Source organism: Panthera tigris, chromosome E2 (assembly GCF_018350195.1).
Source record: "Panthera tigris isolate Pti1 chromosome E2, P.tigris_Pti1_mat1.1, whole genome shotgun sequence".
Lineage (NCBI taxonomy): Eukaryota > Metazoa > Chordata > Mammalia > Carnivora > Felidae > Panthera > Panthera tigris.
Genome location: NC_056674.1, coordinates 7507744 through 7520336, shown reverse-complemented (window position 1 = coordinate 7520336; position 12593 = coordinate 7507744). Strand labels below are relative to the sequence as shown.

The following is a 12593-nucleotide window of genomic DNA, read 5'->3' as shown; positions in this document are numbered from 1 at the left end:
AATTCTGCTGGGGCAGTTTCTGAAGAAGTGTCACCCTTCTCTGAAAGATACTCTCTGGGGTCCCGTGGTGGCTCATTTGGTTAAGTGCTTGACTTCAGCTCAGGTCATGATCTCACACTCCGTGAGTTCAAGTCCCGTGTCAGGCTCTGTGTTGACAGCTCAGAGCCTGGAGCTTGCTTCAGATTCTGTGTCTCCCTTTCTCTCTTTGCCCCTCCCCTGCTCATGCTCTGTCTCTCTCTCAAAAATAATCATTAAAAAAAATAAAAGACACTCGCTGCTGTCGTTGATCTTGAGGAACCACACACCAAGGAGAACCAAGAGAAGCAGAGAGAAGTGGAACTGGAGCCCTCACAGCCCTTACTTGGATTTCTTGGTACGCAAGGTTAAAACCTAACTATTCAAGGCACTATGAATTTTTTCCTGTTGCCAAGAGCAGATCGACCAACAACATCATTTTGGAAAATATACTCAAGATTGCCCCTCAGCTAGCATTCTGCTCTGTTCTACGTTTTGCCCCCTAACATCCCAACTTTGAGTTATCTCTGTCATCTGCAATTATGTCAGTATTATTTTTCCGTATTTTGCACCATGGCATCCGTCTTGTGCTTGCTTACAGAGAGCGGTTGGACTGCCACCTACATTCTTAGGCTCCTCTCCCTTTCCCTCATCTTCAGAACCATCTTGTAGCATCTTCTAATCTCTCACTCTGACTGCCCCCCCCCCCGACAACTCCTTCTTATAAGGACCCTCCTAACACTCCTCTTTCCCTGTACTCTGTGCTCATTCTATTCATATCACTTACATGCTTATTATAGTACATAATTTATTTGTCTATCTCTTTACTGTCTGTCTTCCCCTGTGAAAATGGGAGCTCCGTGAGGCAGGAAGTTGCTCTCTGTTTTGCCTGTTGTGGAATCTCAGCATCTGGAAGCTTCCTGGCACAAAATACCCACTCAAACAGCATTTGTGAAGAAAACGCAGAGCAGCTTGAGCAGATCTCTGCTTCTTGCAACTGAAATAACCCAATAGAGCAAACACAGTGGTGTGGACAGAAGTGACTTGTTTCTGGCTGCCCGGTCATTCAGTGAGTGCGGGACACCACACAAGAGTCCACTTCTCCTCAGATGCTTTATTTCTGGGACCAGATTTGGGTCACAGCTGCAGAGCAGGGACGGCCTCTGGGTCTGAGGAAGGAAGCACCGGGGAGACTGAGGTGCAGCCCTCACATTGGTCATTCTGGGAACTGTCTCTAGGACCTGAATGGAGAGACAGCATCAGCCCACTGTTGGGGAAGGGGGACCCTGATTCCAGGAGACTTGGAGGGGCTGGAGAGATTGAGATTGCTAATCCCTGTTAGGGAACAGGGGTCTGGAGGGAGTGTCATGGTCCCTGCAAGAGTGAGGACCGCAGAGGATGGGGCACACCAGAATGCCCAGTCCTGGGATGCCTCATGAGTTGGACTGGATGGTGTCCTGGATCCACTTGGTGAATTGGCAGAGGTTGGTGTAGACGCCGGGTCTGTTGGGCTGGGCACAGGGAAAGTCTCCCCAGGACACGAGGCCCTGTAGGGAGCCATTGCAAACCACAGGCCCCCCAGAATCACCCTGTGGAGGAGAAAGGTGCTCACAGACAGAGATGTGGACAGGTGGAGACAGGGAGACACACAGGTGAAGAAAGGCCAGGGTGGCAAGAGATAGAGACACAGAGGCGGAAAAAGTAGAGAGGTGACGGAGACGTAGGTGAGAGAGAGGGAAGGAGAGAGGGGGAGAGAATGTTAACATATCACTGTAAATCCAAACCTTAGAAGTTCTGTTTGCCCCTCTCTACCCAACCCCCACCTGTGTTGCCCTCACTGGGTCTCCCTGTCCCTATTTCTGTTTCTCTTTTCCAGCTTTCGATTATTGTATTTCTCCTACTGGACATGCCTTCCTTTCCCTTCCTCACTCTTCGCCTGCCCTTGCAGCAATCCACCTTGTTCTTACACACCTCACCTTTGCAGAGAGGCAGTTCTCAGCCCTCGGATGAGGCTTTCTCATCCTGGGCACCACTGACGTCGGGGCCAGATTATTCTTTGCTGTGCTGACCGTCCTGGGCATTGTAAGGTGTTCAGCAGCATCCCTGACCTCTATACACTAGATGCCAGTAACCCCTTTCCTCCCCAGGGGACAGCTGTGACAACCAAAAATATGAACAAGCTCTGCCATGTGTCCCCTGGGGTGGGTCTGGGGGTAGGTTGAGAACCACTTCCGTGGGTTGCCTGTGTTTAACTCCCACAGCTCCAGCAATTCCTCTCCTATAATAATACCACTCTCTACTGTCATTTCTTATGAGTGCTTATGCAAGATACTGGTATCCAGTATAAAGAAATCCAGAGCCTGGCTTCTTTCTTTGTTAGCAGACACTGTTTCAAGGCAAAAGAGCCTGGCTGCCTGTGAACCTCTTTCAACTTTCTTGCAGATTAATTGTTTTCATTATATGTTGCTTAACATCCCTGCAGAGTTTCCTTTGAGAGGCAGTTACTTCACTGCTCTGAGCTTGCTTCCTCCTCTGTAAAACAGAGCTATCAATAATGGCTAAGTGAGTTAATGAGCTCATCGATGTACATAAACGACATAAAGCGGGGTCTGAGATTAGCTGCTATTATTATGATAGTATTAGTGTTGTTACTTTTTGCTCCCAGGGGCCACACCCTGACCACACGCTGGTATGAAAAGCTACTTGAGGTCTGCAGAATGAAAAACAAAGTGCTAAACGGGGCTCCAGAAAAGCTACAGTGATTTTAAATGCTGACCTGTGGATTAGATGTGTTTTCTTCTGATAAAAATCCCTCTCTCTCTCCAGATACGTGTTTCCATGTTATGTGGGGACAGAGATGATATTGGGAAGTTGCTGCAATTGTCAGGTTTGTAAAATTCTTTTTGTGAGGGGGGGGGTGGGGGGCGGGGAGGGGGTTGCCCAGCCATCAGAATAGGACGATGTGCTTACTAATTGCCAGTGTTACTGAAGTGTACATCCTGCTGGCAGGGAACACCTGAATTTATATCCCTCTAGAACCGTTGAGGGCCTGAATACAGGGAAGGCTCCTGATCCCTGCAACAGTATAATTTTAATTTCTGTCATCCTCAAAGGATAGAGCTTCCATGAGGACATAAAGAAGTTCTGTATTGGAGATCAAGGAGTATTTGTTGAATATTTGCCCCCACCCATCTCTCCAGGCTCAACTCCTACTGCACCCTCCCTCAGTGTCCCAAACGTTCTGGCTTTTTCTGTCCTTTGAATCAGCCAGACTCTTCCCTGCTGCAGGACCTTTGCACATGCTTTTCTTACCCTTAGCCTTTGCAAGACCGAGTCCTTCGTGTCATTCAGCCTCTACCCAACTCTTCGAGGAGGCCCTCCTAACCATTCTTTTATAAGTAAATAAATATATATGTATATTGGGGCACCTGGGTGGCTCAGCCGACTAAGTGTCCGACTCTTGATTTCTGTTCAGGTCATCATCTCACAGTGGTTTGTGAGATCGAGCCCCCGCACTGGGCTTGGTGCTGACAGTGCAGAGCCTGTTTGGATTCTCTCTCTGCCTCTCTCTCTCTCTCTCCCTCAAAATAAATAAATAATAAATAAACATTAAAAATTTTTAAAAGTATATTTATTTAAGTAATCTCTACACCCAGTGTGGGGCTTGAACTCACAACCCCCAGATCAAGAGTCGCTCTTCCGACTGAGACAGCCAGATGCTCCCCAAACACCCTTTTGAATATTGTCCCTCATCACTTGCTATCATAAAACCATGTTTTATTTCCTACCCAGTTCTTATAATTCTCTGAAATTACCCTAGTTATGCAGTTTCTTGACCGCTGGGGCTTAAAGATAATTTTATTTTTTTATTTTATTTTAAGCAATTTCTATGCCCAATGTGGGGCTTGAACTCACGACCCTGAGATCAAGAGTCATATGCTGTACCAGCTGAGCCAGCCCGGTGCCCAACCATTGGAGGTTTTTTTTTTTCTTTTTAACCTTTTCTGCCCTCCAACAAACTTCCAACAAGTTTGCAATCAAGCCTCTGTATTAAATATTCTCTTTTTTCAAATACCTAGCGAAAGTTTTTGTTTTCCTTCCTCAAGGCAGTTTACTAGCATTTGTCAGGAAACTTTCATACTACAGATTTTCTGGAGACAAGATATGTAACTGCCATCTGCCTGAAATTTGGCAAAACAAATAGACAAAACTGGTATCTATTACATGAAGGGTGCCCCCTTAGATGTGATATCTGCAGTGCACAACCTGCCTAACCATACAAAGCAGACTTGATCTCTCCCTCTAGGCCAGTGAGTGCTGTCTAATATGGTAGCTCTTTCTGTCCCTCCCATGTGCTCTTTTTCTCTCTCTCTCAAAATAAAAATAAACTTTTTAAAAAAGAATGTAAAAAATCTCATTTATAAATGTTTTATATTTTCTACATTTTTAAATCATGGTGCTTGGGATACATGGGGTTAAACAGAATTTATTATTAAAATAGCTAAGTTTACCTGTTTCTTTTTAAAATGTAGCTACTATAGGGGCACCTGGGTGGCTCAGTGGGTTAAGCATCCGACTTCAGCTCAGGTCATGATCTCACGGTTCGTGGGTTCGAGCCCTGTGTCAGCCTCTGACAGCTCAGAGCCTGGAGCCTGCTCTGGATTCTGTGTCTCCCTTTCTCTCTCTCTGTCTCTCTGCCCCCTCCCCTGCTCATTCTCTGTCTCTGCCTCTCAAAAATAAATGTTAAAAAATAATAAATAAAATGCAGCTACTAGAAAATTTAAAGTTACATGTGTGACTCACATATTTCTACTGGACAGGGCTGGGTTCCCAGCACTTAGCAAGGTTTCAGGTTACAGAGTTGGCACTTGCTGTGTATTTGCTGAGCAAATGCAGAAATCTCAAGCCTTACCTGGCAGGAGTCTCTGCCAGCCTTGTCACCAGCACAGAACATTGTGGAATCTATCTGTCTTGGATAGGCCTCCTTGCACCTGTCGATACTTAGCACGGTGATGTTCAAGCACTGGAGGACCTTGGGGAATTTAACTGTCAGAGACACACAGAGTAGGGCCACAGTGAGCAGTGAGAAAGACGGGGAGGGGCAGTGCTCAGAGAGAGAGGGGGAGAAGGCAGGCAGGGGTGGGGTCGAGAGGGGCCTGGACACTCACTGCTGGGGCTGCTGGTTGTTCCCCAACCAGATACCAAGCATCTGGTTCCAGCAGACGGACACCGGGAGGAGATGTTGATGGGCTTAACATACTGAGTTTCACGGATTCTTCTGTTCAGTTTGATGAGCATGAGGTCATTGGAGTGGCTGGGATGGGAGTAGCCAGGATGGGGGATGGATTTGATCCCCTGGAACATCTGCTGCCCAGATTCATAAATGGGTGACAGGGAATGGTGGCCGAGACGGATTCTGAAAAATCTAAGGAAGATGGTGCAGATTACCAACAACCCCGAACCCTATGCTTTTTTTTTTTTTTCAACGTTTTTTATTTATTTTTGGGACAGAGCGAGACAGAGCATGAACGGGGGAGGGGCAGAGAGAGAGGGAGACACAGAATCAGAAACAGGCTCCAGACTCCGAGCCATCAGCCCAGAGCCTGACGCGGGGCTCGAACTCACGGACCGCGAGATCGTGACCTGGCTGAAGTCGGACGCTTAACCGACTGCGCCACCCAGGCGCCCCAACCGAACCCTATGCTTTTATCCAGTTTCAAGCACATCCCAAATCTAGTCCCATCCCCGACTCCACCCATCCCATCCCCAACCTGAATCCTTTCTGTACACAGAAACCACCACATGTGCATCCCCAACACGATCTAACCACCCCAACCTCAAACCCAACCGCCTCCAAAACTCCCCATAACTCTAATCCCAACCCTACCCTCAGCCCCATCCCAACCCCATGTATCTGCGCCCCACCCCCTCCCAAACTCTAAAGCCACTCTGAATCACATCTCCATTCCAAACCACTCAGCATACGCACCCACCCCAAACCCAACGCGCGCCCAACTCCCACCCCCGCCACGTTCCTTTCTCCAGCCTCAGCCCTCTGCACCCCATCTCCATCCTTAGTCCCATCTCAACTGTACCCCTTCGTCATCCCCGCCGGTCCCTCATCTCCATGCCCCCACCCCTGCCCCCTGCCCTGTCCAGTCCTGCTCTTAGAGCCCCACTCACTGCTTCCGGCAGTGGGCGGCTGTGAGCAGCCACTGCGGATGCACCAGCACGGCCCCACAGTACAGCTGGTTGGGATGCATCAACAGTGCACCCTGCCAAGGCTGGCCGAGCTTCTCGCAGTCGGTCCCGTTCACGATGCGGCTGCTGCTGCCTTCGTCTGCCCTGGTGTCCTCCTGGGCCCCAGCTCCAGGGTCCCGCGTGCTCCCAGAGGGCCGCGTGCCGGCGTCAGAGGGGTTGTCGCAAGAGGTAACATCGTTTGCAAGAACAGGCTCTAGGGGCAGAAAATGGGCGGGGTTTGGGGACGGGGCGGGGCTTGGGCGCAGAGGGTGGGCCTTTGAGCCAAGAGGCGGGGCCAGCCAGAGGTCGTCGGACTTCCGAAGGGCCCTTACACTGAGGGGCAGGCCCGGGGCTTTAGGGGCGAAGGCTGGAGTCTAAGGGTGAAATCTCTGATGAGGGGCAAGGCTTAGAACTCAAGGACGGAGTCCAGGATCAGGTAGTTTACTGGACTCTGACTGCACCTCAAGATTCCTGGGAGTGGCTAGAGCTTTGTGGGCGGGGCCAGGGAGGCGACCCCAGAGGCCGAGCCAAGGCTCAGCGGGTGGAACCTGGAGAATGGACCGGTGACCAGGGCTTTAAGGGTAAGACCTGGGCTCAGGAAGTGGGGTCAGGCCTGGAGGGGGCAGCTGGAGAGGCCAGGGTCTCTTAAAGAGCCCTGACTTGGGCGAGGAGGTAGGGGCTGGGCTCTAAGGGCTGCAGACAGGACCGGAAGTGGAACCTGGCCAAAAGGAGGGAGAGCCATCCAGGTGGGGCCTGGCTTGCGCCGCCCAAGGGGACCCTGACTATGGATAAAGCCTGGACTAGCAGCGCGGTTGAGGAAAGGGGGCAGAGTCAGAGCCCCTGGGCGGAGCGAGAGTTGGGGGAGCAGAACCAGGAAAGTGCTCAGCTAGAGGCGCCGGGTGGTGGCAGAGAGTAGGCCTGATTTTTTGCCTTCACGAGCACGAACGTACCTCCTGAATCCTCCTGCCAATACCGTCCCCCCCCCTACAGACACGGATGCCTCACTCCATCGCCAGTCCCCCATAGTCCGTTTAGTTGTTCACATTCTTGCCAATGACCCAGAGATGCCAGGCACTGGTGCCGCCTTCATTTATGCACACACTCCAAGAAACATGCGCACAACGGCTGTCACCAATAGGCGCGCACACACACACACACACACACACGCGCGCGCGTGGTCTCCCCCGGGATGGCTACAGGCACAGCTCCGTCTCATGGTACACACACTTCCCAGGTACGCGCACTCGGTGAACGCCTCACGAGACCTCATGCACCCACCCAGTGTCTCAGTGATACGAATGCACGTATACATCTATGTAGAGACCACCACATGCACTTCTGCCCACAGGCACGTTGGCCTGGTGACAATATCACACTCAGTAAACCCAGCATGGGACAGTGCAAGTGACCTGGCATCAGCCACCCGCACACAGCCACTGCCTCCTAGTGACAGCCACTTCTATTAAGGCAGGAATGGAAACTCCACCCACACAGCTGTGCCGTCACACAGCCCCCTATAAACACACAGTCACAGACACGCACCCATAGAACCCCAAGCGGTCACACAACCCAAATATAGCCACCCGTATTCTTGCACTCAGCCACAATCACACGATCACAAACGGCTATCTGCAAGTACCTGGCCACACATTTCATGGTAACAAGCACGTTTGTTACCTGCAATCTGGTGACACAGGGACAAGAGCCCCAGATCCCTGCAGTCATACACAGTGACACACATAACGTGCATACAAGCACCCGCACAGACACTGAGCCACACATGATCCTATATGCACACACACCCAGTCACACAGTCACACACACACACAGCCTCCATGGTAATGCACCTGTCACAGGCAGTCACTTGATATGGGAAAAGGTCCCCTCCCCACCCCCCCACCCACCCATACACACGGTGACAGGCACACAGCCACACACAATCACTTGATCACAAATACGGACACCGACTCCTAGTCACCCAGTCCTGGAGCCATACCCACAGAGTTTCCCTGGGACAAACACTCCAATGTCACTCAGAGAGTCACCCACAGCCCCACCCACAGTTTGCCAACAGGCACACACAGGGTTCTGGTTACCTCTCACCCCCAGAATCAGAGCCGTGATCAGGGCACCGACCATCCACGTCCTGGGGGGTCCTGCTGTAGCCATGGCCACTTGGACCTGGTGGGAAGGACAGAGGGCAGGGTGGCCCAGGTGATTCTGGGGGCCCTTACCTCACGTCCCTTTCTTCCCTGTCCCATTTCCCAGGGCGGAGAGGAACCACAAGGACATTGCCTTCCAATCCCCCAAGAGCTACAGACTTCAGAGGAGCAGACATCCAGCCCTCTCCAGTTGGGCAAGGAGGGAGGATAGAGAGAGTGGGGGTGCATCCAAGCCCAGAGCCAGAAGCAGACACCTCTCCCTCCCAGTGGTCTTCCCCAGGCCTCACCTGCCAAGCAAGCGTCCCCCCTAGTAGGGGGTGGGGAACCGGCTCCCAGCTCAGCCACAGACTTCTCAGGCCTGCGCCGTCCTTCCGCGCCTCCTCCTGGGCTCCGGGCACCCGGCCTGGGTTATAACCACCCACTGATCCCCGGGGCGCATTCCCAGGTAGTGAGGCGCCCCGTCAGGCCTCAGCAATCACTCCTCCTGCCTGCCCCCCACCTCCACCTCCAGAGCACCCCCCCCCCCCCACCCAGTCCCAAAGGCCACTCCCTAATTCCCTGGCCCGGGGGATGGGGAGGGGTCTCCGCGGGGCTGGGCCACCTCGACCTGCAGCCCCTGCCCCCCAGCCTTGCATTCGTGCTTCTGACCTGCTCTGGGCGCTCTTCTTGGCGCCAGGATTTTTCTTTATTTTCCATGCCTTATACTCCTTCCGCTTCTCTCTGTCCCCGCCTTATAGCTTTCCCACCCGTGTCTCTGTTTTTTTGTTTTTGTTTTTTTTCCAAACTCTTACAGCCTTCTTTCTCTGTTTTTGCGTCCCTCTAAATCTTTCTGAGAAATCTCTCAATATAAAGCGCCCACCAAGTATCTGTTTTTGGGTGTCTCCCCCCATCACACATCCCGCCCCCCGCGGCCACCTCACATCCTCCCCCACCTTAGGATTCCCGTCTCTCTGTGTGCCTCCGCGTCTGTCTCTCAGTCCCCCCCCCCGCCTTTTTCTGTGTCTCTAACCCTTGCACTTTATCTGCCTCTGAGGTTCTCTCTCTTTTTAATGGTTCTGATATTTATTTATTTTGAGGGGGGGTGGGCGGAGAGAGAGAGAGCAAGAGGGGGAGGGACAGAGAGAGAGAAAATCCCAAACAGGCTCCACACTCAGCTTGGAGCCAGACTCAGGGGTCAGTCTCAGGACTGTGAGATGGTGACCTGAGCCGAAATCAAGAGTCAGATGCTTCACGGACTGAGCCGTCTGGGCGCCCCTAGACTTCTCATCTTATTTTCCTTTACTTCTCTTTTTCTTTTTCTCTTCCTTTTTTTACAGCTTTTAGGTATAATCGGAGTACAATAAACTGCGTATGTTTAATGTGTACGATTAGATGAGTTTTGACATACATACACCCAACCATCACCCCAGACAGTGAGCAAATCCATCACCCCCCCTAAGTTTCCTCCTATCCCTTTACATGCCTGTGATTCTCAGTCTCTGTCTCTCTATACCTCAGGGTCTCTCTTTGCATCCTTCCTTCTCTAATACCTCTCTTTCCTCTGTGATTCTGTCCTTCTTGATCTCCCTGTTTCTGTCTCTGCGTCTACATCATTCTGTCCCTCTGTCTCTGTCTGTCTCTCACTGACTCTGAGTATCTGTATCTCTGTGTCTTTCTGTCCCTCAGCCTCCCTCGCCTTGTATTTTGGAAGCCACTTTGCAAAGGGATCCCTCACCCCTCCTCCTGTCCCTCACCCTGAGGTGGGAGCCACAGGGCAGAAAGGGGCAGGGATCCAGTCCAGTAGGGGGGGAGGGCGCCCCCCCCCGCCCCCCGCCCCTCGCCCCCCGCCCCCCGCAGAGGCTTTGACTGGGCTGGCACAGCCAGGCGTGGGTGAGAGGGTTGGGCAGGGCCACCTGTTGATGGGGAAAGAGGCCAGAATAAGGGGTGGGTGGCTCCTGGCCCTGTAGGAAATGGGGCACTGGGTGGGGAGCCCAAAAAGTGGCTTCTCTATCACCAGTCCTGGGTCATCTGGGCTTGCCTTTCCTGATCTTTTCTCCATTTGGTCTCTTCTTTTTGTCTGGCCCCAGCTCTCTGCATCTGTCTCTAACAGTGTCTCCAAGTCTGAAGCACTGGGATGTAAGAGCCCCTTACTCACTCAACAGCTCCTTACGGGGTACCAGACTGAGGTGAAAAAAACCAGACAAGGACCCCTGGAGATGATTCCTTTGGAACTCAGATTCCTTGAGGGTAAAACCGAACTGCACTGCTCACGTCTGTAAGCCTGCACCTGTTGAACCAGAGGTTTTAGAGACCTTGAGGTTGCTTTCCGTGTGTAGGGGGAAAAGAAACTATTCTGAGGTTTATCTTGATTATAATTTATATTGCATATATTAAAGTGACAATTCCAGCGACCCAGTCACTTCTTTTCTTAATCTTTCAATGCTGGCTTACAGCCCTTTCAATTCTAGATCTGTCCTTTTTTTATTCTAGGTGGTTCTTTACAATAATGTTTGGTCTCATTTACAAACTAAGCCAATCAAGTCTTTTCAAACATTTTATTTATTTTTTTTTTTTTAAACGTTTTTTATTTATTTTTGGGACAGAGAGAGACAGAGCATGAACGGGGGAGGGGCAGAGAGAGAGGGAGACACAGAATCGGAAACAGGCTCCAGGCTCCGAGCCATCAGCCCAGAGCCTGACGCGGGGCTCGAACTCACGGACCGCGAGATCGTGACCTGGCTGAAGTCGGACGCTTAACCGACTGCGCCACCCAGGCGCCCCTCAAACATTTTAAACTACATTTCTAAAACCAACACATTCAATCTCTTCCGGAAGCCCTTCAAATTTTATAAATGCATTTAAGTAAATTTACACACCTGTGTACATCACACTTGTGCATAGGATCAACGTTATAGTCTTTCCAGTCTCCCAACACTGGACGTAAATTTGGTATGACTCCAACTTAGCACACAGGCTTGCTGTGGAGATTAAGTGAGTTAATATATAAAGTCCGTAGACCAGTGCCTGGCATGTGCTAAGTAAGTGTTTATTATTAGTCATATCCATTAAAGAAGATAATTCTTGGGATGCCTGGGTGGCTCAGTCAGTTAAGTGTCCAGCTCTTGATTTCAGCGGATTTCTCACGGTTTGCGAGATCGACCCCGCGTCAGGCTTTGCACTGAGTGTGGAGCCTGCTTGACATTGTCTTCCTCCCTCTCTGCCCCTCCCCTGCTTGCGCTCTCTGTCTCAAAATAAATAAATATCTTTGAAAAAGAAAGACAATTCTCTCTCAATTAACTGAAGTTGATTTGGTTCTTCTGGACATCCACTGACTGGCTCCTCCTGGTGACTCTGGCACATTTCATGGCCCTATTTGTCATTCATAACCTTCAGAAGGGATTGGTCAAGGCGGGCCCAGGCCATTCACATGACAATATTTCCGTGTACACATAAAAATCAGCCACTCCCTGCCATCATGTGGCTTGATCAACTTTCACCTTGCTTAGATTTTTAAGACATGCATGTATGCTTTTTCTCTAAATCTGAAGACCATTGCAACTGAGGGTCTCTGTTCTTTTAAGACTTCCTCTGTCTTTGGACCACATAACTCTCCCATTGTAGAATAACACACGACTGACTTTGAACATTTCCTATGATGCGATTGCTCTGTTTAACAACTTCCAATTTTGTTCTATGCTGTGCTGGGTAAAAATAAAGTTGCAGTAAATATTGAAACAGATGAATTGCTGTCTCTGATTCTCCCTCTGTTCCTAAATATTTCTCTGCTCTTAAATCCAGCCCCATGTAGAGCCCTCTTTTCCCTCTCTCTCTGGAAGCCCCTACCCATCCCACTCACCTCCCTGGAAGGACAACTGGCTTAAAGGCTGTTTTGCCTTCTTCAGAGATGATGCATAGGGGTTGTAAGAAAAGAAGGCTTCTCTGAGGACAGGGACAGGCCTGGGACTTGGGGGTAGAAGTGTTTACATTGGTTAGGGATCACGTATGGTGCATGTTGGTGGGAGAAGCCCAGAAAGCATGAAGAAGCCTGGTGTCTGCTCCCTTCATTTCTTAGGGGGACCTACAGTCTCTCCTCCCCTCTGCCCATTGCTGTCCCTTCAAATGGACCACAGCAAGATCTTTCTGGTGCACAGATCTGACCCTGTCCTTTTCTCAAGGCCCTCGGGATCAAGGCCAAGT

General features: G+C 50.7%; 1 protein-coding gene across 1 annotated transcript; it reads right to left on the bottom strand.

Moving 5' to 3' along the window:
- Positions 1–1208: 1208 nt before the first annotated feature.
- KLK5 (kallikrein related peptidase 5) lies at positions 1209–8424 on the bottom strand. Its single transcript, XM_007074196.2, has 5 exons — positions 8352–8424; positions 6199–6469; positions 5184–5440; positions 4928–5061; positions 1209–1604 (listed from the first exon to the last, which is right to left on the bottom strand). The coding sequence occupies exons 1-5, from the start codon at positions 8422–8424 to the stop codon at positions 1449–1451; spliced, it is 891 nt and encodes a 296-aa protein (XP_007074258.2). The 3' UTR covers positions 1209–1448.
- Positions 8425–12593: the final 4169 nt, after the last annotated feature.

What these genes read in the sequence shown, in the direction of transcription:
- KLK5 (XM_007074196.2), bottom strand. Translation starts at nt 8,424, where the DNA reads ATGGCTACAGCAGGACCCCCCAGGACGTGGATGGTCGGTGCCCTGATC. An exon ending in TCTGATTCTGGGGGTGAGAG is followed by an intron (nt 6,470 to 8,351) that starts GTAACCAGAACC and finishes TTCTGCCCCTAG; the next exon opens with AGCCTGTTCTTGCAAACGAT. An exon ending in CTGGCAGAGACTCCTGCCAG is followed by an intron (nt 1,605 to 4,927) that starts GTAAGGCTTGAG and finishes TCTCCTCCACAG; the next exon opens with GGTGATTCTGGGGGGCCTGT.